The 24,990-nt window shown below is 41.7% G+C and overlaps 1 protein-coding gene and 1 long non-coding RNA gene across 6 annotated transcripts in view; one reads left to right on the top strand and one right to left on the bottom strand.

Annotated features, from left to right (window-relative positions):
* Window positions 1–24,990, bottom strand: part of ABCC4 (ATP binding cassette subfamily C member 4) — a 262,924-nt gene that overhangs the window by 71,035 nt on the left and 166,899 nt on the right. For all 5 annotated transcript variants that reach the window (XM_023252655.2, XM_023252659.2, XM_023252657.2 and 2 more), the window contains one exon: window positions 20,945–21,024. In XM_023252655.2, the coding sequence (XP_023108423.1) occupies window positions 20,945–21,024 (80 nt within the window). The remainder of the gene's footprint in view (window positions 1–20,944; window positions 21,025–24,990) is intronic.
* Window positions 17,790–23,697, top strand: LOC111560130. Its single transcript, XR_002741723.2, has 2 exons — window positions 17,790–18,085; window positions 23,150–23,697. It is a non-coding gene; the product is annotated as an uncharacterized LOC111560130 (long non-coding RNA).

Genomic DNA, 24,990 nt, shown 5'->3' on the forward strand with positions numbered 1-24,990 from the left:
CATTTTGACCTAAGTGGATTTAACAAAAAAACAAAACAAAAACTCATACCCAAAAGGTAACCAGAAAATCACTAAACATTTGGAAATTTAGTAATATACTTCTCTAATATGTAGTTCAAAGAAATTACAATAAAATTAGAAAGTATCTTGACATAAAATAAAAATCTGCTAATATTAAAATTTGAGGTCTGCAACTAAAGCTGTGTTTAGAAATACATTTTTACCTTTAATTTTTTTTTTAAAGAAGGACAACAGGGGATACATGGGAAATCTCTACCTTCCTCTTATAATTTGCTGTGAACCTGAAACTGCTCTAAAAACATAAAGCCTCATTAAAGAAAAAAAGGAAGAAAGGTTAAAAGTCAAGAGTTTAAAAACACATCTTAAAAAAACCATATTAAACTGAAGTATATAGAAAAAATGAAGAGAATAGTAAACATTAATGAGACAGAAAACCAACTTCCAAGGAGAAAAATCAACAAACCCAAAGCTTGATTCTTTCAAAGCACAAATGAAATTAATAAACTCCTACCAAGACTGATCAAAAGAAAAGAGAGGAAAAACTACCATTATCATGAATTAAAAGGGGATAACACAGCATGGGCACTAAAAAGAGCATATGACAAACATTTAAAAATTTTCTAATGTTTTTTAATGCTTATTTATTTTTGAGAGAGAGAGAGAGAGAGAGAGAGAGAGAGAGAGAGAGAGAGAGACACACACACACACACACAGACGTTTCTTCTTGAGAGCCAAAGTCAGACGTTTAACTGACTGGGCCACCCAGGCACCCCAAACATTTAAAAATTTTAATGCAGAGAACAAATTGCTTGAAAACTGATATACAAAGGCTGACATAAGAAGAAATAGAAAATCCGAAGAATTCTGTATCAATTTAAAAATTTGAATCCATAATTTTAAAACTTTACACAGAAGTTTTAGGCCCAGATGGCTTCACAAGAAGACTGTGCAAAGAAGTTATGCCAAATTCTTCCACAGAATTTGACTCCAGTATCATTATGATATAAAAACTACAAAAAGACATTAAAAGAAGGAGAACACTAAACAACATACCAATAAACTCAATCTAACAATATAAAAAGGATAATAATGTCACAATCAAACTGGTGTAGGCAAGCCCAAAATCCACGGGACAGGTGGTTAGAAAGGCAGGTTGGAACTCTTGGGTAGAAGATGGTGTTATCCACAGGTAGAATTTCTTTTTCTTTGGGCAAGCCTTGGCTCCTGCAACCTTTCAACTAAATCAGGCCCACACAGATTAACTACAATAATCTTCCTTAAAGTCAACTGATTATGGATTCCAATCACATCCACAAAATACATACACAGCAACACTCAGATTACTTTTTGACTGAATAACTGGGGACAGCAGCCTAGACAAGCAGATACCCAAAACTGACTATTAAATACTTCCCATTTCTTTTTACATGGCCAGCGTAACTCTGATACCAAAGGCTGACAAAATTTGGGAAAAAGCAAATTATTGGCCAGTATCCTTCATGAACAGATAAAAAATTCCTGACAAAGTATCAACAAATCCACAGTAGTGATACATTAAAAAAAAAAAAAAATGTGACCACATGACCAAGTGGAATTTATTCCAGGAATACAAGGTTAATTTAATCTGCAAATATCAATCAGTATAATATATCCTGTTAAAAGAGTAAAAGGTGAATAATCATATATCTGAAAAGATGTAGAAAAAATATTTGTCAATATTCAACACCTGTTCTTGATAAAAAAGTAAAAATTCTCACCAAATCCAGAATTTAAAAAAAATTAAATTTGATCCAGATATCTAACCCCCAAATTGCAATTAACATTATTTTTAATGGAAAAAATATTGAAGGATTTTGCTTTAAGAGTATGAGAATACCTTTTTTAAATGTTTATTCATTTTGAGAGAGAGACAGAGACAGAGAGACAGAGAGCACGAGCAGGGGAGGGACAGAGAGAGAGGGAGAATTCTAAGCCGGCTCCGTGGTGTCAGCGCTGAGCCCAACGTGGGCTCAATCCCAGAACCGTGAGATCATGACCTGAGCTGAAATCACGAGCTGGAGGTTCAACCCACTGAGCGTGCCCCAAGAGTATATCTTATCTCATCATTTCTTGTTTTTAAATTTTTTTTAATGTTTATTTTTGAGAGAGACAGAATGTAATCAGGGAAGGGGGCAGAGAGAGAGGGAGACAGAATCCGAAGCAGGCTCCAGGCTCTGAGCTTGTCAGCATAGAGCCTGACGTGGGGCTCAAACTCAAGGACCATGAGATCATGACCTGAGCCAAAGTCGAATGCTTAACTGACTGAGCCACCCAGGTACCCCTCTCATCACTTCTATTCAACACTGTACTGGAAGCTCTAACCCTCTAAGTTAAGAAAAGATAATACAAGTCTTATATTGTAAATAAAGAGATAAAACTATCATTACGAACAGCTGACAAGATTGTGTATGTAGAAAATTCTCCAGAACAACAACAACAACAAAAACCCACCAACTCCAGCAACTACAAAATGAGTTCACAAGTTCAATGACACAAGGTCAATATACATAAATCAACTTTATTTCTGTATACTAGAAACAAGCAAGTGGAAAATGATATTAAAAACAATCTCATAAGTAGATGTAAAAAAAACATTAAATACTCAGGGAATGTATTTAACCAAAGGAGTGCAAAATGTTCATACAAAAAACTACAAAATACTTCTAAAGTTAAAGAAGACCTGAATAAGTGGAGAGGTAGATCACATTCATAACTGAAAGATGCAATACAGTTAAGAATCACCGACTTCTCAAATCGATCTACAGCTAAAAGGTAATATCAAAATCCCAGCAGGCTTTTATAAAAAACAAATTGAAAGGCTTCTAAAACGTACATAGTCAAGTAAAGGATCTGGTATGATCAACACAATCTTGACAAAGCAGTACAAAGTTACTAAGTTTCAAGTCTTACCGAAATGCACAATAACCACAACCACCATGTGGGTGTGAAGACAGATAAACAGATCAGTGGAACAAAATAGACACAGACTTGCTCACATATAGTCAAAAAGATTTTTAACCAAGGTGCCAAGGCAGTTAAATGCACAAAAAGTCTTTAACAAATGTGAACAGAATAACTGGGGAAAATAACAACAACAACAATCAACTGCATTCCATACAAAAAGTTAATAGAAATGGCTCAATTTTTTAAGAGGTAGAACAAGTAAGTATCTTCACATCCCACAAAGACTTCTTAGAACACAAAAAACATGGACTACAAGAGATGAGGGGGGAAGCAAACATTTCACTTCAACAAAATTAAAACTCGCTCTTCATTAAAAAAGAGGCAAGCCACAGACTGTAAGAAAAGATTCACAAAGGCCGAGTATTAAACTAGGATTATTTTTAAAAACTAGTATTAAGAAATATATACATATACGGGCATCTGGGTGCCTCAGTTGGCTAGGCATCCGACTTTGGCTCAGGTCATGATCTCACAGTTCATGGGTTCGAGCCCTGCATCAGGCTTTGTACAGCTTGAAGCCTGGAGCCTGTTTCAGATTCTGTGTCTCTCTCTCTCTCTCTCTGCCCCTCCCCTGCTCATGCTCTCTGTCTCTCAAAAACAAATAAACACTAAAAAAATTAAAAAAAAAAAAAATATATATATATATATATATATATACATACACACACACATATAAACTCCTTTAAATCAACAATAAAATTTTTGTTTAAGTTTAAAAATCAGCAAGTGATCTGAACCAGTATTTCACAAAAAGAAGATATCTGAATGGCCAATTAGCATGCATGAAAAGGAGCTCAGTGTCATTAAGCATCAGGGAAATACAAATTCAAACCCCAATGAGACCAATCTCTGCTAGAAGGGCTAAAACCAAAAAGACTGATAATACTAACTGTTGTAAAGATGGACAGCAGCTAGAACCTCCATACTGCTGGTGAGTACATGTTGCAAGTATCTTGAAAACCTTTAAAATTTTTTAAAGTTAATATACACCTACCTTATGACCTAGCAATTTCATTTCTAGGTATTTGATCTAAAATAAATGAAAACACATGTCTACATCAACACGTGTGCAAGAAGGTTCACTGCTAAAAACTCAACTACCCAAATGTTCATCAAGTAGGGGCCACAGAAATTGTGAAATCTTCACTCAATGGAATATCATGCAGGGGAAAAAAATGAATCATTCAACACGCAACTGGATGAATCCCCAAAAAGATGCTGAAAAAAAAAAGGCAGCAGCCACAGAAAAACATATACTACATTGATTCCATTTATACATAAGTAGCCCCCAAAATAAAAATACTGATTCTATGTCACTGGAAATCTGGGAAAGGTGTGGGGTGTGGAAATGAATGACAAAGGACAAGAGAGACTTTCTGAGGTGATGAGAACGCTCCACAACATCTTGTTTTGGTTAATCGTCACAGAGATACACAATTATCAAAATTCACCAAACTACCAAAAAAAAAAACAAAAAACCACAAACCAAACCCTAGTTTATTGTATGTAAACTGTACCTCAATAAAAATATCAACAGGCTAAATAGAAGATCATGACACCACAATTCCTCTCCCATTCCTTTGGTCATGCTCAGGCAGGTGTTGGCAACATGTAAATACACAGCCACAATGGCACATGGTGATCTCCTTGGGTGCGCTGTGGCGGGAGGGGGGGGGGCACCTGTGAGGGGTAATGGTAACCAGCCTGCAGGCCTCAGACAAAGCATGGCTCCTGAACCACGTCTGGCATATCTGCCATAGAGGGCTGCCCCTTAGCACCGATGCCAGAGATGTTCTTATCTGCTTCGTGACTCAATGCCAATGACGATCAAAGAACACTAAATCAAAGAACCCAAAAGAAAGGGCTCCAAGAGACAAGTGAGTCATGAAACTCACAAGCAGAAGACAGTATAAATTATAATTATCAGGTTCCACATCAGATTTGAGAAAGAAATCCATACATAAAATGGCAAGTGTGAGATTTTACTAAAACTGAAGTTCTCCAGCCTGTCCCTTTCTTGCTCATCTTATAAAGAAAACTCCTGAAGTAGCTAGAACTGAGTGAATGTAACTAAGAACAGCCTATGGGGACTCTAAAGGTCCTCCAACTAAGTAAATATTTAGCCATTTTCCTCTCCCTAGCAACGACTGTCCATTTAATCATCCCTAACAGTGCAAGGTGGCAAGGCGAGAAAGCCCCGTGAGTGGCCACTGTTTTGCAATGGACGTCATCCAATAACGCCATAATGTAAAGGTCTATGCTCTGCACAGTACCACCATGCTTGATAAAAATGAGATGTTTATTATTATTTTTTTTTAGGTCTTAATTAGCTTCTTGTTAAACTACAAACATTATCATTGGAGCACACATGCTGGGACAGACAAATTGGAACACTGGTTGCCAGCCTGGGAGGGTCCCCGGTGATTAACTGTCACTACGCTGATGTTGACGGTGCTGCTTTTCTAATTGTGCTAACCATCGTGTTGGGCGGTGGGGGGAAAACCAACCGTCTTGTCTTTCATTAACAAAAGACAGGTAAAGGAATCATATGAGTGGGCTTGTGTGAATCCTACCACCCTGATCTCACAACCCCAAGGGTCAAGTGTTTGTAAATATTTCCAGTAACTCATATCACCAATTCTCCCTCCTATTAGCAAGGAAACCCACTTTAACTTGGCCGTTTGCATGAATCATTATCTCTGGGCCTGGCATTTTCACGGGATATTCCAACCTTCCAACGGCTCTGGCTAAAACGCCTTTCGTTGATTTTAAAAGCGTGAAAGCAACTGTGTGCATCAGTTAAAATGGATGGGTTTACTTTTAAAGAGTCAGTAAAACAGAGATCTTCTAAATGAGGGCAAGGTGGCCTAACTAACAATCTCCTTTGTCCAATGGGATTTGAGGGCGGGAGTGGGGAGAAGGGGTCAACACACCATAGAAATCTCAAAATGACAAAGTCATTGTTTGCTGAAAGAGGCTGGAATGCTTTCTACACACTTTCCCTGACATCTCCGCACAATGCAATGCAAGGGTCAGTGGTACTGAGACAAGCAAAGGCAGTTCCACTCTTTTGCTTCTATAAAAGCCAGCGACCCAACCTATTGTCCCCAAGTCTTCGGCTCGCTTTGTTCTCAATACCCAGATGCGGCAGCTTTTTCATTCCTGCTCCCCCTCTGGAAAGAAATGACTGTGGACACCTCCTTCACATTTTCTTTTTTCTCGGGCATTTTCACTTCATAAAGCCGCAGTCAATGTGTTTTGTGTGTGGTGAGGAGGGAATGACACGTTCCATGGTGGTCCCCACCACTGTCTGCATTGGTGGCTCAAGTAGCCTCAGGATTAGCCCTTTGTGCTCCATGAAAGGATATGAAAAGTCAGTTACTTAAGCTCAGTCAAGCTGTTGATTTTTTTTTTCTTTTTTTTGGATGAGGGGTGTGTGGGGAAGAAAGGTTTTGCAATTCAGTTTTCCTCAATAAATTACGGCATTTTGCTGAGGGCAGCTGTGTGCAAGTTCACATGCTCAACGAGTCCCACGTTTCAAAAAAAAAAAAAAAAAAAAAGACAAAAATGCCTAAAACTTCCACGTCCTACCTTTGTTTTCACTTGCTTCACTAGTAGGAAGACTTCTGGGAGGTGATAATTGTTAATGTCAAGAACTCTAAATAAATGAGACTCCTTACTCAAATATTATCTGAGAGTTTCAAAAACTGCATTAAGTTCGTTACTATGAAATATTCAGTGCTTCACAGTCTATTCTGAAAGTAACGGAATTTGATCCCGTGAGTCTACGTGTAAAAATATCTATTAAAAACTTTCGGGGATATCAAACTTAGAATATCTGTGGAAAAACTCATGTGGTGGTTATTTATGGGCCTGACAACTCGGTGACAGTTCCTTTGATGCAATATAATGCTATTACCAAACTCTTCCTCCCACTTAAAAAGGTATGTAGTGCTTTAAAAATAACTACCCATTATGCAATACTTAACATGCAGATGTTATGCTAAGAATTTTATTAAAATGATTTAATTTTGTCTTCACAACAACCCTTATGAAGTGTGCCATTTTTCTCTCTCCTACAGATAAAGAATGTGTGGCTCTGCGAGGCAGAACGGGAAGAGGCAGAGCAGGGATCAAACTCAGAAAGGCAGACTGCGGGGATTGGGAGGGCTCCCACCGTAACCCCCTCCACGACATTTTAAAGCTAGTTAGTTACATTGTAAGTGATGCCCATGAACACATAATCACATTTACAGGAGCACACTCGGGGCACATGGGTGGCTGAGTCGGTTAAATGTTCGACTTCGGCTCGGTCATGATCTCACGGTTCGAGAGTTCGAGCCCAGCGCCAGGTTCTGATGACAGAGCCTGGAGCCTACTTCAGATTGTGTCTCCTTCTCTTCCGCCCCTCCCCCGCTCATGCTCTCTCAAAAAGCCTGGGTGGCTCAGGTGGTTAAGTGTCCAACTTAAGTTCAGGTAGTGATCTCACTGTTCATGAATTTGAGCCCTACTCACACTCTCTCAAAAATAAACATTGAGGGGCGCCTGGGTGGCTCAGTCGGTTAAGCGTCCGACTTCGGCTCAGGTCACGATCTCGTGGTATGTGAGTTCGAGCCCCGCGTCGGGCTCTGTGCTGACTGCTCAGAGCCTGGAGCCTGTTTCAGATTCTGTGCCTCCCTCTCTCTCTGACCCTCCCCCGTTCATGCTCTCTCTCTGTCTCAAAAATAAATAAACGTTAAAAAAAAAAAAATTAAAAAAAATAAAATAAAATAAACATTGAGAAAAAATTTTTGAATCTATAAAAAAAAATTTACAGAAGCACGCTCAACCCTCACACCATTAAAACATGAATATTTTCTTTTTCTTTTTTTTTTTTTTTAATGTTTATTTGTGGGCCGGGGTGGGGCGGGGGTGGGGTGGGGAGGCGGGGGCAGAGAGAAGAAGAGACAGAATCTGAAGCAAGCTGCAGGCTCTGAGCTGTCAGCACAGAGCCCGACACAGGGCTCGAACCCATGAACCATGAGATCACAACGTGAGTCAAAGGTGGGTGCTTAATACTGAGCCACCCAGGTGCCCCAAAGCGTTTCCTACAGAACCAAGAGCACTGGCAAAAAAAAAAATATTTGCAGGGTTCTTACAACCTCAGGTAGGATCACACTAAACAGATACAGAGGTCTGTTTTTTTATGCCGCCTTCCTTCTTCCTTTGGAACTGCGAGTGGCTCCGACTTGGCCATCCACCATAATCTGACGGGACAGGCAACATACCTGGTAGCTATGAGAGCTGGCATACATAATGACACACAGACCCATGACTGCTCTCTGCTGGGATATGGGCTTATGAATGTCATCTCTGAAGCGAGGGACTCTTCCACAGTGTGGACCCACTAATCAGAATCAAAGGGTTTTAGGGTGCCTAGGTGGCTCAGTCAGTAAGTGTCCAACTTCAGCTCAGGTCATAATCACCCAGTTCATGAGTTCGAGCTCTACATCGGGCTCTGTGCTGACAGCTCAGAGCCTGAAGCCTGCTTTGGATTCTGTGTCTCCCTCTCTTTCTGCTCCTCCCCTACTTGTACTCTGTCTCTCTCTCTCTCTCTCCCCCCGCCCCCCGCTTATGCTCTATCGCTCAAAAAATGAATAATGTTAAAAAAAAAAAAATCAAAGGGTTTTCACCAGCCACACTTGGCATCACTACCTGGATATCCCAAATAGAAACTTGGCCAAACCCACTATTCTTGTGGTGTCTTCTTCCCTCTCCATGGCTTTCTACCAACATTCCAAATCCAAATCCCTGCACTGGAGACATGAGTCTCCCTGTGATCTGCCTCCTCTATACCTATCCATCTTTACTCCCTCTGATGCCCGATCTCAAACTTCACATTATGGTGCCCTTGCAAACTTCCTAGGCTCTCTTGGACTTCCTGTCGTTGGTTCCTGCTTCTCCCCTACACGAGGCTCAGGGATCACTGGCTTCTCCCCTACATGAGGCTCAGGATCACCGGGAGGCCATCCCCAACTTTCCCAGGCAGGGTTACAGAGAGGTCCTAACTACTACAATCTGAACTAATAGTTGGCCAATTCAGAAATAAATAATACAAAATCTTAAAGTTTTGGTTTAATTTAAAAGCATGTACAGGGGTGCCTGGGTGGCTCAGTCGGTTAAGCGTCCGACTTCGGCTCAGGTCATGATCTCACAGTTCGTGGGTTCAAGCCCCGCATGGGGGTCTGTGCTGACAGCTCAGAGCCTGGAGCCTGCTTCGGATTCTGTGTCTCCTTCTCTCTCTGCCCCTCCCCTGCTCGTGCTGTCTCTCTCTCTCTCAAAAATAAATATTTAAAAAAATTAAAAAAATAAAAAATAAAAAAATAAAAGCATGTACAGATCTGGTGTTGGAGTGTCTCAAGGTCTTTCTTACAAAACTCACACCCATAATGCATCACCTAGGACTTCGAAGACACTTTGTGAGGCTCTCAGCACAGATTCCGCCTGTATTTCTCCAACCCCCTCCCCCGCAGTCACTTGTCTCATCCATACCTAATTACTTAAAGCCATTTTTTTTTTAAGCAGAGCCTTTTATTAAGCCTTCCCAAAGCACTCCACTTGGCATTCCTACTTATCAGTTCACACAATAAGTACTGTCATTATGAGATGACAACATGGGTAAGGAACAGGAACAAGTCTAGGAAGAATCACAACAGACTCTGGCAAAAGAGAAGGCCAAAGAATGGAGCGGAGAGAGTGCGTACCCCAGAGACAGCCACTAGAAGCTCATCTTACAGCGGGATGGAGAGGAGCATGAAATGCAGGAATCGGAGAAAAAGGAGGAACGGATTGAACACCAAGAACGGTGGCTGACTCTGCCATCCTTTCTACAGCATTCCTTGGCGAAGAAATTAAAAAATGACTAAAGACTAGTATTTACCTCCGGAGGTTCAAGGACAGGTTTAGAGTTAACGTCTTAACTTTCCAGCTTCACTCAATGCGTGTTTTGCTAACTTCATCCATAATTCTCCCAAAAGGAGAAAGCCTCATAGAATAAATCAGATCACGTAACACCGTCAGGCTTCCAGGACACCTGGGGCCCTGGCATCCCAGTGCACTGAACTGAAATGGGAGAAGCAGAGCCAGAAGCCCAGGGAAGCCTCACGGAAGGCCGGCATGGAACAAGGTCGCCCGCTGCCCCGTCCTGAGACGCCAGTACAGATGCTGGCTGGAACCAGCAAGGCGGGAGGAGGAGGAAGCCTTCTGCCACAAAGCCTTTTGCAAAAGACCACAAAAAGGAGACCGAAATCTGAAACATTAAGATCCTTTCCAGGAAGTAGCCAAGGGCACAATTCACAGGCAACCTCCCAGCACATGCAACAACACGAACCACATTATCACCCTTGTTGATCTTCAGTAAAATCCACCAAATGGGAATAACATGTTCAAAGGAGAAAGATGTCCTTGTCGCCCTTAGAATTACATGGTGAGCGGCCACTTTCCTGCTCAAAGACCTTGGATGGGGCCAAGGGTTCACAGGTTCAAATATAAATTCCTCAGACAAGTTTTCCAGGTTCCCTTAAACTGCAGACCATGATTCACAGAGAGCCCTACATAAAACCCTCTGTTACAACCACAAACATTATTTTCCTTGCCTTACAGTTTAAGATGTCCATCCAGCTACTTGATTTGAAAGTGTTGCAAGTCAATAACGTGACTGCTCCTTGAGGGTATATGTGCATTTATATTTACACACGTACACACACCAGATAAAGCACAGACAAGCTCTGTTGCCTGAAATCAAGTAGACCAGAACTCTTATCTTCACAGAAGAGAATGCTATTGCCTCCATTATCAAATCTTAAAATTGAGAGTTTAGATCCTTAAGTATTCAAAATGTAAATTTGCTACTTGGACATTAACTATAAAGTATTTATTTTTTACATATAAATGATAAACTTATTACATTCAGTGTATACACTTCTAGTGTTTAAATTTAACAACTTAACTTTTAACTTTAGATTTGTGTCATTGTCTATAAGAAATGTATTTCTAACCCCTAGTACTAGCGCAGTATAAAATCACCTGCTGTTCACTGTTTTAATGTAAAGTTAAGCTTCTATTTTTCAACAAAATCTTAAGAAATGCTCCTTTGTTTTCATCACAGCCGATTACTTTTCCTGGTTTACATAACAGTACTCCAGAGCTATGTATATCACAACCCAAACAAATGTGCATTAAAATATGTGTAAATATTGTATCTTCTACTTCATGATGCTCACACCTAAAACATAGTCACAACTTCTCCTATACTTGTATTTGAAATCAGGTTTATCATTAGCTAAGGAATAAAGTTCTTGAAAATAGCAGCTCTCAGTCTGGATTTTACGACCAGCAAAAATTTGAAAAAGCATTCATGAAGGAGGAAAGTGATTTGTCCATCTTTAATTCTAAAGAAAAAAGAGGGGCACCTGAGCGGCTCAGTTGGTTGAGCATCTAACTCTTGATTTCAGCTCAGGTCATGATCCCAGGGTCATGGGATCGAGCCCCGTGTCAGTCTCCACACAGAGAGTGGAGCCTGCTTAAGATTCTCTCTGGCTCTTGTTCACACGTGCTAAAGATAGAAAAGAGAGAGAGAGAGAGAGAGAGAGAGAGAGAGAGAGAGAGAGAGAAGGCCAGCACCACAATTTCAAAAGATTTATATCTCAAATACCATGAGATCACATTACATGAGCACTTTTATGACTTTTGCTGAAGAGGCAGCATAGGCACCAGATGACAAATAATTTAATTATTATTAGAGATTCTACCTGGAATCTCCCTCATTGAGAAGAGTCTGATGTGATCAAAACATAGAAAGGGGAACTCTGGAGCGCCTGGGTGGCGCAGTCGGTTAAGCGTCCGACTTCAGCCAGGTCACGATCTCGCGGTCCGGGAGTTCGAGCCCCGCGTCGGGCTCTGGGCTGATGGCTCAGAGCCTGGAGCCTGTTTCCGATTCTGTGTCTCCCTCCCTCTCTGCCCCTCCCCCGTTCATGCTCTGTCTCTCTCTGTTCCAAAAATAAATAAACGTTGAAAAAAAAAAAAAAAGAAAGAAAGAAAGGGGAACTCTGCTTCTCCTTCATGAACATAAACGAGTATAACTCAATAATATAAAAATAAAAGCCTCAAAGTGATCGCTTACTAGATGTGTGATCCTGGATGAATTATGTAACTTCTCTGGGCCTCATTTCCCTCATCTGTGAGAACAGCACAGTAACTGTACATAACTCATGGAGTTACCAGAAAGATGAGAGATTATACAAATAAAAGATCTGAAACAAGTTTGGGCACCCAGGAAGGAGTCTCTAAACATTAGCTAGGATTAATGTTATTTCCAGGTCATTTGGACTACCTATCACCTTTTGTACTGACTTTACACCTTCTGGCTAAGAGCCACTCGACTATATTTAAAAAACAAGATGTCCGAAAGAGAAAAACAGAAAATTCAGCCTGGCAGGGTGGGGAGGAAAGCTACACCATCCTTTTTCTTTTTTCCATGTTACCTCAGCTAGGGGCAACCTGGTGCTTGAGAGCCACTGCCCTAAAAAGGGTAGGCTGCTGGAAGGATAAGAGGTCCACGCTGACTGCAGAGAACCACTTTCCTATTTGGGGAATGACTCAATACAGTTTTCATGCCTTGAATGAAATACGAAGTGCTGATCTGCCTCAGTTCCTGAAGCTGTGCTGAGCGTGAGAGAATGCCATGAAATACAGCCTTAGAGCCTTGTCTTTGAGGGATTATGCAGATTTTGATGACTTAAAACATTAGAAAAATATTTGAGCCTCATGATTAGCATCAAATATACATTCTTTTCAATTTTGAAGTATGAGCATGATGTCCCTCCTCTGTTTATAATATTCCAGTGGTTTCCCGTTGCATCCAGAAGAGAACCCGAACCTCTTAACCTATGGAGTCCAGTTCTGCCTAGGTCTCAAGCGCCCTCTTGCCTACGTCTCCACTCTGTTCACGGCCTGGCTTTCTCTTTACCTGGGAACATGCCACTTTGCTCCCATCTTGAGCATCTGCACATGTTTCTTTTCCTGAGCACACACTCTGCCCATCTGCTTCCAGGTCTTTTCTGCATGGCTGTTCCCTTCATATTTTCCAAACTCAAACATCACCACTTCCTTGCTCACCATGTCCCAACACTCCCGGAAGTCACCTGCAAAGACTTCCCATTCCTTAATGCACTAGGAGATTATTATAATTGCCTTATAAACTTAACTGTTTACCATCTGTCTTTTGCACTGGAATGTAAACTCCTGGAATCCAATGCCCGATTCACTCCTCTACACACCAGTGCCTAGAAAAGTACCTGGTACACAGGAAGTACTAACTGACCGAGTGGAAGTGAGGTCGTAATGCAATTTGTTCAGCACTGCACTCGGCCACGGTTCGAGGATCCCAGCTTCTTCAGAGGGGATAGGGATAGTCTTATTGCAGAACAAAGTGCCCAAGGAAAGCTTCGCTAATAGGAAGAAGAGACTTTTGATGGTCCGTGAAGAATGAAGACGGGTCTATTTGAGGTTGCATCCAAGGTGTATATGTAACACAGAGAAGAGCATCAATAGTCCTCCTGGCAGGCATGTAGAATTCCCTTCCAGTTGTAGAGAGATTAAACTTAATACCTAGGAGATGGGAGAATCGTACTCTCTAGGCCTGAGCTCCGCTGTCATACAAATCACCAGCAACCAAAGCAAAACAAACCTATTCAGATATGTATTCCGAGACAGCACTGCGGTGTGAGGAAAGGGTGTGAACCCCTGTTCCCACGTTGGGCATGGCCCATCTTAGAGGAAAATGAAATCCAGTTATCCCTTGAAGGGTCTTACCCTTCTATGACATATGAGAGTCTCTGGTTCAGAGAAGAAAATACATGAAGTTCTGAAATAAGCAAATACACTGGCATCTGAAAGCAAAGAACAAAGGTATCTGCTTATCTCAGAAGACCACGGGCAGGTTAATCTATGTATCACAGTATTCATGAGGCATATTCATGAGGCAAAGACAGAAGAAAAATAATCAAAGATGGGTCTTTTTTATAACTACGAAATGTTAAATTAAGATCTCATTTAAGGGAGTGAGAAGGAACTAGCTGAGGAAAAGGATACAGAATAAACACTTTAAAGTAATAGAAGTTATTAAAATGATTAAGTATCTCTCAAGGCTTATCAAATATACCAAGGATGAACAGAACTGTCAGAAAGGAGTCGAACACCCTTGGCACTCACCACTTTATCCCTTCAAACAAAGCTAAGCAACTGCCTTCCAGCTCCTATCTCTTCCTGAGCTCAGGCTCAGGTCCCACATGGGCACTCACTTCCAGAAGCATTTCCTGCTCCACCACCCACAGGAGCCTCTTCCTCTCTGATGGAGGGTCACTTCCTGAAAGCTCAGGTGAGCTCCTGGACCTAACAGCTTGCTTCCCGGGACTTCCTCTGAGGCACTCGGCAAAATTAGCATTCCAAACTCAGCCAAGGATGAATTTTTGGACAGCTCCCTCTCCTGGGGGTGGGGGTTGGGGAGGGCTGGAGGAGAGCCATGATGGCAGGGCCTCACGCCTACTCGCCTCTGTATCTCAAGACCTCGACTCTAACCCCTGGTTATCAGTGGGATGGGGGGGATGTTGGGATGAAGAGATACACTACCCCCCAAAGCACCCACATAAGCCATAAAACCCAAACAACCTAGCAACACTGAGCAAACGCCTTCAAAAACAGCTTGCTCTTATGTCAACTTCCTCTCCTCTGACTTACAGCCTTTGCAATCTGGCCTCCTTCTATCCTGAACCTTCTCCAGCTGCTCCTTGGACTCCTAATCGTCAAATCCAACTGACTGCTTTCTGCTTCCTCACCTCCTCCTTTGCACTGAACACACCTGTCTTCTTTTGGCTTTCCAGCACCAATTTTCCTCCTTTCTCCCTCACTGTTCATTCTGTGTCTCGCCTGTCTGCCTTCTCTTCTCTGCCTTTCTCTTTAAGTATTAAGGTTTCCGTAAGGTTCTGGTCTTGGCCCCTCAAAATGCTTCACTCCCTCTGGGCAATCTTATCCACCCCCCCCCCACCCCCACCCATCAATGACCTGCTCAGAGAAGAATACACCGGCTCTATGCTCATGCCAGGTCTTAAACACCAGGCTCACACCCCCAACTACCTGCAGGATGCCCCCACCTGGATGTCCCAGAACTCTTCCTAAGATAAGTGAACTGAAAATTGCAGACAAGGACTGGAAATCAGACCGGTCTCACACTAGAGCTTTATCCTCTCTCCTACACAGTCTCCCTCCTTTTATAAGGTCACACAGCGTTGTAACTGCTGACCTTCAGTCTCTCCCAAGAGAATGTGCCTCATGGAAGACAGGAATTAAACGTTTGTTTTTTTTTTTTTTGAAGTTTTATTTTTGAGAGAGAGCAAGAGTGAGCAAGCGGGGGTGGGGGGGAGGGGGGCAAAGGGAGAGGGGGACAGAGGATCTGAAGTGGGCTCCATGTTCACAGCAGAGAGCATGATGTGGGGTTCGAACTCACGAAGGTCATGACCTGAGCCGAAGTTGGACGTTTAACTAAGCCACTCAGGTGACCCTGGAGGACAGGAATTAAATGTCATTCAGTTCCACAACCAAGCCCAGCAGGTGCATGGCATGTTGAACATGGGAAGTGCTGGCCAAATGAAGGCAGACACAGATTCCATCTCTGTCAGCACATGGTAGGAGCTCAATAAAAGATGGGGTGGAGAAAACAAAAAGGAAGACATGTTACAGGAATGAGAAAATATGGTAGAATTACAAATCTGCACACCACAGACACATAGTAAGAAACAATGTTTCCCTTTTGGGACAAACAGTCAAGATTCTCCATTATGTATCTAGTTGCACATATGTTCACAAAACAACAGATGTGCACAAATATTACACCTGTGTATTCAAAATCATTAAAAATTAATTTGTCATTAATTAAAACTTAAATGTTATTAGAATATTAAAAATATTACATATTTTCTTGGTACCTTTATTAATTAATCATTGTTTTAAGAAAATTAAAGACTAGGGGCACCTGGGTGGCTCAGTCAGTTGAGCATCCAACTCTTGATTTCAGCTCAAGTCATGATCCCAAGGTCATGGGACTTAGCCCTACATCAGGCTCTGTGCTGAGTGTGGAGCCTGCTGAAGATTCTCTCCCTCTCTCCCATTCTCTCTCTCTCTCTCTCTCTCTCTCATTCCATCCCTCTGCCCTGCCTCCAGTTTGCATTCTCTAATAAAAAAAAAGAAAGAAAGAAGAAAGAAAATTAAAGACTAGATTTATGCTGCTGGTATTTGTACTATGGCATTAGGAAGTCAGCCAAACACTCAAAAATGGACATTTTAATCACTACCTCTATGCTTTTGTTTACCCAAATACATCACGTTTTGAAGGCCAAAGTCTTATTCATCATTGATTTGTCATGTTTGAGGTCTAGATGAAGATCTTGACACTATTTGTATTTTGATCCCTATTTTTGTAAAGACATTTAGTTTTAACATGTGAAGAACTATATCTGGCTTGATAGATTACTTGGTTTTAAAAATATCGTTAATACTCAAAGCTGTTACAATTTTCATGAAAGCAAATAAACAAAACGTGTCTGAACAACACTGGTAAGCCAGATGTGCCCTGCCAGCCATTGGCTAACTTATCTGATAAGCCCAGGGCAACCCTGAGGTAACCTGCAGACTGCTGTTATTTTGGATTGTAGGAATCATTTATTTCCTACAATGTACTCAGAAATTTCCCTCACTTCTGGCCCAGCCTTCCAAAATAGAAGGTCGACAATCGAACTTTCTTCATTCACTACCATTCCGTGCCCAGGTCAGTCGGGCTCCCAAATCCCGCACAGGAGCCCCACTCTAACACAGGACAACAGGAAATGACATACAATTTCAAAATCCAAGGTGTCACAGTCTCCCACGAGCTGGGTTAGGAACAGCTAACTATCCAAACAAAACAAAAAATAAAAAAACAAACAAAACCCTACAAATATTTACACAAATATAAATCTTTTGTTGAAGTTCAAGGTACAAAGTTAGGAAAATAAGCTCTACCTGGTCAGCAAATGTACTCAGGTTTTAAACAGAATTGTCTTATCTCAGGGTAATAAAATCTGCCCCTGATTTCTGACCTGCTTCTACAGAGTATTACTGACTCCAGCCACCACGGCTCAAATGGAAGGTTCTGTTCTCCCGTCTCTCCCCAGTTTCTCAGCATCAGACTCCACTGGAAAAACAATGAAGTTCTAACCCAATGGTTCACATTTCTGAACTCTTGCTTACAAAACCAACAAAACTATCATTGTCTTACAGAAAAAGCAATCAAACATGCGTAATAGGGATTAAAAAGCTCACATGGATAACTGTAATCACATTATGTCTATATCGATTTGATTTTAACTCTCCAAAAAATGCATGATCATATACGTATCTTTAGTAAGGGGGAAACACACACACACACTGCACAAGACAGTCTTAATCTGAATATTCTGATAAGTGGAAAGCTTAACTCCCTATTCAGGAAGGTATCTCAGTTTTAGATTTCAGTTTGCGGTTCTATTCGTTACTATGTAAATCCTTCCAAGTTCTTTCTGGCTCGGGAATACCTGATGTAGAGGATATGCAGACTGGGAAGGCCCACATCTCCTGCAAGATAATACCAAGGGGAACTTCTTGACAAGGAAATTCCCAGTCCTTTTAAGACTCAACCGTTTCAATTAAACTCACCTGTTACATTCGGAAAGACTCAGGATCTGTGAGCTTCTGTGAGCTTCCCCGGGGCTGCCAGAGTCAGAACATTTTTACCCAAAGAACCAGATGTGAGACATTAAAACGGGGCGGGCTTCCTGATGCCAGGAGCTGATTCTGCTACTGACATCAGAAACAAAGGCAACAAGGCAACGTTCTAGTATCTCAGTTCCGAAAGAGGCTAACGAAACGCTTTAGAAGAGTTTCTAAAGAGGTCTGAAAGTTGTTTCCCTTTTAGATTCCCATGCAATTGGGAAGGTGCCGCTTGTTCACACAGGTAATATTCGCGATAACCTGTATGTTTTCCCTAATACTTAAAACTTTTAAATTTCTCAGAGGACTGAGTCAACGTAGGTAAAATTTCCTTTAAAAAACTCTCACCCACCTGAGAAAGGCCAAAAACCAGATAAACTACTTAAGCAACGCCACGAGGTGAGTCAAACTGATTGTCATTTTGACCTTGCTTTGCTTTAATTCAGGAGCCTATTTAGAAATGTAACAAGCAACCCTCTTCATTCGGCTCAGCTAGCAGAGCTAATAGGCTTCTAATTAATTTCCAGAAGATTGCTGTTATAACTAACAGGTTTTAAACATTTGGTTGATTGGGGAAAATGAATTGAATATAATGTATTTGATTTGGAAAATTAGTTTTCATTCTATGTGCTTACCCTAATAGTGTTTATTTTAACTTTACATGATTCCATTAAGAGTCTCAGAACACCACTGGGTTGTTTTTATCCTTACGGAGTCCTAACCAACTTAAAAAAAAAAAAAAGTAATCAATTTACATTTTGATTTTTGTTGGCCTTTATTTGAGGGCAGGTTAAATTCATTTTTGTGGCTTTAATAAAAAAAAAAAAATCTTCGCTTGCTAATATAGCAAAGGGCCCAAATACTTCAAAATGATCCTAGTGATACCTCAGTCAAAAGTCTGCTCATCGCATGCAAATCCTTTGGAGAAAGGCCTCTGCACACAAAGTAAGATGAACCAGTTACTGCATTGTTTATGAAGTTTCCCTTGATTCCTCCTGACAACCATTTAAACAATGAATGTTGGGAAATGTCCCTCAAAGAATCAACAACAATGGCAGGGATCAGAGCTTTTATATTTAGCTAATACTATTTTTAAAAGGAGAAAATATTTCTTCCTGAAGGGATTATGGGAAGCCTTATTAAAGACACCTGCAAACAAAACAAGTGACAATAGATCTTTATCATAATTGATAACTGAGTTATCCTTTAGACAAAACTCCTTTCTTGGAGACAATAACATCGAGATTTACCTCTGCTATTAGAGTCAAGAAATCAGCTAATCGGGACTACTGGTATTCCACCAGGATAAGTCTCACCAAGATTAAGTGAGCAGATAATAAAAAGGCCCTTGTCTCTCTGGTTAAAGAGAAGTACAACGAGATTAGAATTTTCTGAGGCTGCTCAGAATGTTTTATAATGAACTCAGGTGGCATCGATCCCTGTGTCTCCATACATCATTCAGAAAGAGGTGGGTGACTCTAATTATGAGGACCAACTATGTGCTGAGCACGCAGTGGGACAGCCCACTTTTACAAACTTGGCCTCTGCCTAACTTGCACTTGCAAAGAAACAGAATCTTTCCCCAGATCTTCTCAAAGCAATAAACAATCTCTGTCAAAATGTGACTCTGTTTTAGTGAAAGATTGCTTCTTGGGGATAAATTACACAGCAAAACCCAGCAGGGCACATCTATACAATAAGCTTGCAGAAGAGGGAAGGAAAAATCAGAGATCTTCGCAGTAAAAGTACTCTGCCTCGGAGTCTCCTTTCTTCACGCCAGTAACAGCGCACGTCTTTCCTCGTTGGCTACACTGTTTGCAGGCCACACATTTCCCCTGTGACTCACAGAAATGCCTGTGGTCATTTCGGGCCTATTACTGATTTTTATGACATAGCTAATTTTCCAAATTAAGTAATTCTGGCTTTTATAACAATGGCTCCAGAAAAATCCCTAAGTTTTGACTGGAAGCGTATCTGGGCATTGAAAAAAAAGTGTGGGGAAGGGGGGACAGTTGGGGGGAGGAGGAACCATCAGGATGAAGCGATAATTGCAGACCTCAGTGGTAGCATTTCTACTTCCTGGCCTTACAATGAGCTCATGATTAGACCACTGAGGAGAGTGAAACACAAGATCATGAAATATTAGCAACAGCAGCAGCGATTTTAGAAAATGTGCATGCAGTTGTTGATAAATGCACTTCATTTAAAAAAAAAACCAAAAAACAAAAAACAAAACCCTTGGAAATGAAGAAGAAAGTCCCCTGGCCTGAATCACTGAAAAGTAGACAGAATTAAACAGCAGGAAAAGCATCCCATGTGTGCAGCAATACTGAGCAAGCAGATGAGGCATGAGATGACCCAACATACTTCTTCAGAACCTCAAGTTCACAGACAAAACAAATGCTGTAGAGAAGGTATTTGCAGGATTGCTGGGTTTAAAACACACACAGATACATACACACCTTAAGACTTAGCACAATCAGCGTGTGAAAGAAAAGCTGCCTAGAAAAACAAGAAAGACATTTTCTGAGATGACTCTGATCCTGTACTCAAATTATTGGCTTAAATGTACTTGCCTTTAAAGGCTTTGTATCTACAATAACTGCTCTCTATTGTCCTTGCTAACGAAGTATTATTTTCACCTTATTATTACTAATCTTTTCTTTGTCAGTAACCACACCTGGTTTTATCCCCCCAAAACGGTGCAGTAAATATTTGTCCTTTGTGGTAACACAATGCATAATTTAGTTAATCTAGGCTATCTTTCCGTGCGAGGTGACTGTTTCTATATTATGAAATGTGTTCACGGTCGAGTGAGATCCATGCCAGATGCCTGGAAGGCAGACGGAGAGCCGCTTACCAAGCTTGTAGCTGCTTCGAACCCACCTTGACATGACTCTGTAGCCGCTCCTACACCCGGGGTATTACTCATGTGAACTTGGCCTCCGAATCAGACCACACCTTCCTCTTACCGCCACGGCCTTTAGGAAGATAACTCGACTTCGTCAGGCCGAAGGGCCCACCCACGGCCCCCAAGGAAAGGACTGGAAAGAACAGGAACTGCAGTTCCCATGCGAGAACTTGGTGTCACTGCCAGCATTACCTGAATGAAGTCCAGAAACGTCAGGGGCAGCAAGTCGTCCATGTGCCCGATGTCTTTGGAGAAGCGGTTCAAAATCCCTCCTACAACAACAGGACGCGAGACATTACTCACTTCCCCAGGCCGGCCCTTTAAGAGAAACGATTCACAGACAAGTCAAAACATTTGAAACGTATATGTATTTAATGTATCACGCGTTCATACGAAATAAGCCGATGTCAGCGGTGAAGAAAAAGAAAACAGGATGATACCCAAAGAGAAACAAAAATACCGCCAACGGCAGTGGGCAGAGAGTTGAAATTTGGCCGACTTTTGATAAAATGGAGGTGAAAAAAACGTTACAGCGGTACAGGGAAGGGTTGGTGGATTTTAGAACATTCCCTCCTTTTAGATGCCATCTAGGATGCCCATTCAGGGGCTGAGTTGGTAAATAAACAATTGCAAAATACATAAACTGACCCCCAATTGTTATACTAATTTTGCTTTAGTAATCAGAATTTCGCTAAGTGGTATTTTTTAAACAGATGTAATTATAACCTCTCCTCCCCCCCCCCCCCCAGGATGGTTCACAGCATCTCACATTTTGGCAAATGTTGGAATCCTGCCATTCCCCAGTTGTGAGTTTTCTACTAGGATTATAAGTCGCTTTTTTCTGCGGTACACCAAGTGTGACACAGACTCATTCTTAGATTTCCAACACAACCAGAGGAACGTAGGCAGGAAAGAAGAAATATTACTTAATGATTAAAGGTGGTTTCTTATTACTCATTGTATATCCCTTCTCAGAATCCACGAGAACAGGACATCCTAAAGGCTTGAGAACTGGAATGTGAGAACAAACTTTCAATAAATATCTAGTCTTTTAAATGATAAGATTTTAAAGAAATGGAAGCTACACACACACACACACACACACACACACACACACACACACACAGCACCTATTTTGGTGTAAGCAATTCCTGAGAAATGCGTTTGTCTAGGTCCCTGAACTTCTTTTGTACTGGAGGCTTCAGGAAGCCAGCCTGCAGGGGAGATTTGTCAGAAGTGACTTCCTCCGGGCCCTTCATACTAAGCTACAACTGGACGCTGAAGGGCCAGAGGCTGGCAGCCGAGCCTCCACTGCCAGGAAGCAGGGAAGCCCAGGGTCACTCAAGCAAAGAGCTGGAACAACTGAAGGCTTCACTAGGCCACCGTGACACTCCCAGGTCTCCATTTTCCTGACTCAGGTGTAGGCAATACAGACTCCAGAAAACAGCTTCTTATAGTGACACTTTTGGTAGGCTGGGTGACAGCTTTTCTGAGCCTCTAATAATACCTCCTTGAGAGGGTGATTCTGAGGATTAAATGGGCTCATGCACGTGAAAGAACCTAGTCGCAATGCCAGGTACATTATCAGGTGCTCAAAACCAAACGCCAAGGTAAGAGAATTGCTGTTACCCACAGGATCTGCAGCTAGTCTCCTGAGAAAGTCTGACAATCAGGTCAACCTGTTAAAATGCACATTCAGTAGCTTCAGGCTGGAGCTGAAGATTCTGCGTTTCTAGCTCACTTGGCGGGGTGGGGGGAACGCCCTTGCTGCTGCTCTCCAGACTACACTTTGAGGGGCCAAAGGTTAAGTGGTTGTTTGACCAGTTGTGCTTTAGAAACATTAAAATTAGACGGGCAATTTCCCACATATTCTTACAGATTTTGTGGACTACCTAGTTACTTTTTAACTTCCCAAAGTATCAATACCAAGATAAGAAAAACATGCGTCTAAAAACGCTAAAAGACACAGTTTAAAACACTGGTCATTTCTTCAAAGGAAAAGTACCGCTTTTCAACATAGTCAGGACTCAGAACACTGCAAAAGTATGGTTCAGCTTAAAAAATACTGAAACCAATGGGGCGCCTGGGTGGCTCAGTCGGTTGAGCGTCCGGCTTCGGCTCAGGTCACGATCTCGAGGTCCGTGAGTTCGAGCCCCACGTCGGGCTCTGTGCTGATGGCTCAGAGCCTGGAGCCTGTTTCGGATTCTTTGTCTCCCTCTCTCTCTGCCCCTCCCCTGTTCATGCTCTGTCTCTGTCTCAAAAATAAACGTTAAAAAAAAAAAATTTTTTTTTTAAATACTGAAACCAATACGCAAGTTGTTGTTGTTGTTGTTTTTAAGATGAAAACGCAACAGAGATGAATGATATGTGAAAATCATCCCCTTTACCTTCTACCAGGAGCAGGAGTCTTAGCGTCTGAGAGAACCAGATTGGCGCACAGCATAAAACACAAGGAGAACACAAACAACTGAGAAAAACCAACTCTCCCAACACAGCTACTACAATAAGTGAACTGAACTAGATGTCAAAGACTGTCAAAACCCTAAACTCTCATTCACCAGGAGGCAGAGTCCAGAAAATGTGAGATTAGAAGAGTCAATGAATTACTTCCTTGCTCCAAGAAACAATTAATGGGACGAATGGTGTTTGCAGACTATTTCATCTGGCCCTGCCATAGACTGTTACAGTCAGGGCTGTGATTTCAAGTTCATGGCCTCATAGTTCTAAACTTTTCTCAAAGGTCCCCAAATCAAATCCGTATGATGAATTCCCTTCACACACATGCCATGCCTCTGCATCCAAATGGCATCTGGCCTGCTGGAACATCTCCAGGGATGTAGAGGGAAGGGGGATTCATGATAAGGAAGGGGAGCCCAATCCATTTTCAGATTCTGTTCTGTTAGGCAGGGCTTTCTTACATTAAACCGAATCTTGCCTTCCTAGAACATGCAACCCTCTGCTTATTCTGCTCTTAGAACCACATGGAATGAATCTAATTTCTCTTGACATGACAGCCCTTCAAATGCTCGAAGAAAGTTACTCATATCCTTTCCAGAGTGAGTCCCCGGTGCCTCAATTAGCCCTCATACAGCACAGTGTCCTATCTTGGCCATCGTGTCCTGCCCAGACTCAGATGGCCGGTCTCAGTGAATGCCTTGTGCCCGTGATTAAAATCAATAGCTCAGGCATCATTTGATTACCTTGGGGCAGACTCATAACACCATCTTCCCTACTCTGCACAGGATAAATAACCTATCTTGAGGCCAACAAGCACAGTCCATTCTGGTGGCCAGATCGCATTTTAGACTCACATATAATGAAAATCCACATTGCACAGGTAAATTCGGGGGAACAACTGGGCAGTATGTATGAACAACTTTAAGAGTGCATCCCTTGCCTGGGTGGCTCTGTCGGTGAGACATCTGACTTCGGCTCAGGTCATGATCTCACGGTTTGTGGGTTCAAGCCCAACGTGAGGCTCTGTGCTGACAGCTCAGAGCCTGGATGGAGCCTACTTCAGAATCTGTGTCTCCCTCTGTCTCTGCCCCTCCCCTGCTTGCACTCTCTCTCTCTCTCTCTCAAAAATAAACATTAAAAAATTTTTTTTCTTTAAAGAATGGATCCCTTATGACCTAGAAATTCCATTTCCAGGGAGTGAATAAAAAATGCATCGAATATGTTCAATGTGGGTTATTCAGCCAGTGAGACGTAGGAATTTGAACAGTAAGTCTGAAACAAGTGTTTAATGTATTATGTGCAATTTAAATTTTTTTTATCAGTGCTCTTTTTCTACAGTAACTATGTATGACTTGTGTAAGGAAGTAAGTTGGGGAGGGGAGAGAAAGGCTGGGAACAAAGGGCAGGGTGGGTAGAGACCTCCCTTGAAGTCCACACCACCAGAGAACCAACCAGGGTCCTCCTAACTGTTCTGTCCATAAGACAGGAGCTCAGGAAAGAGGTCATCAAACTTGTCCAAATACAAATTTTTAGCGATCTTATTTTAAGAATGGACTCTACAGTCTGAAGTGGAGTCAACCACCTATTAGTCAGTGGAGTTCTGACATCTCTGTCATACCCAGGATACCTCAGCCTCCTTATAACCAAACTATAATGTGAAACCTCGAAGCTCCCAGGTCTAATGTGGGCCCTATTCTTTTCATGTGTTCTTTTTAATTCTTTTTAATATTTATTTTTGAGAGACAAACAGCATGACTGGAAGGAGGGCAGGGCAAGAGGGA

This window comes from Felis catus, chromosome A1 (genome assembly GCF_018350175.1).
Source record: "Felis catus isolate Fca126 chromosome A1, F.catus_Fca126_mat1.0, whole genome shotgun sequence".
Taxonomy (NCBI): domain Eukaryota; kingdom Metazoa; phylum Chordata; class Mammalia; order Carnivora; family Felidae; genus Felis; species Felis catus.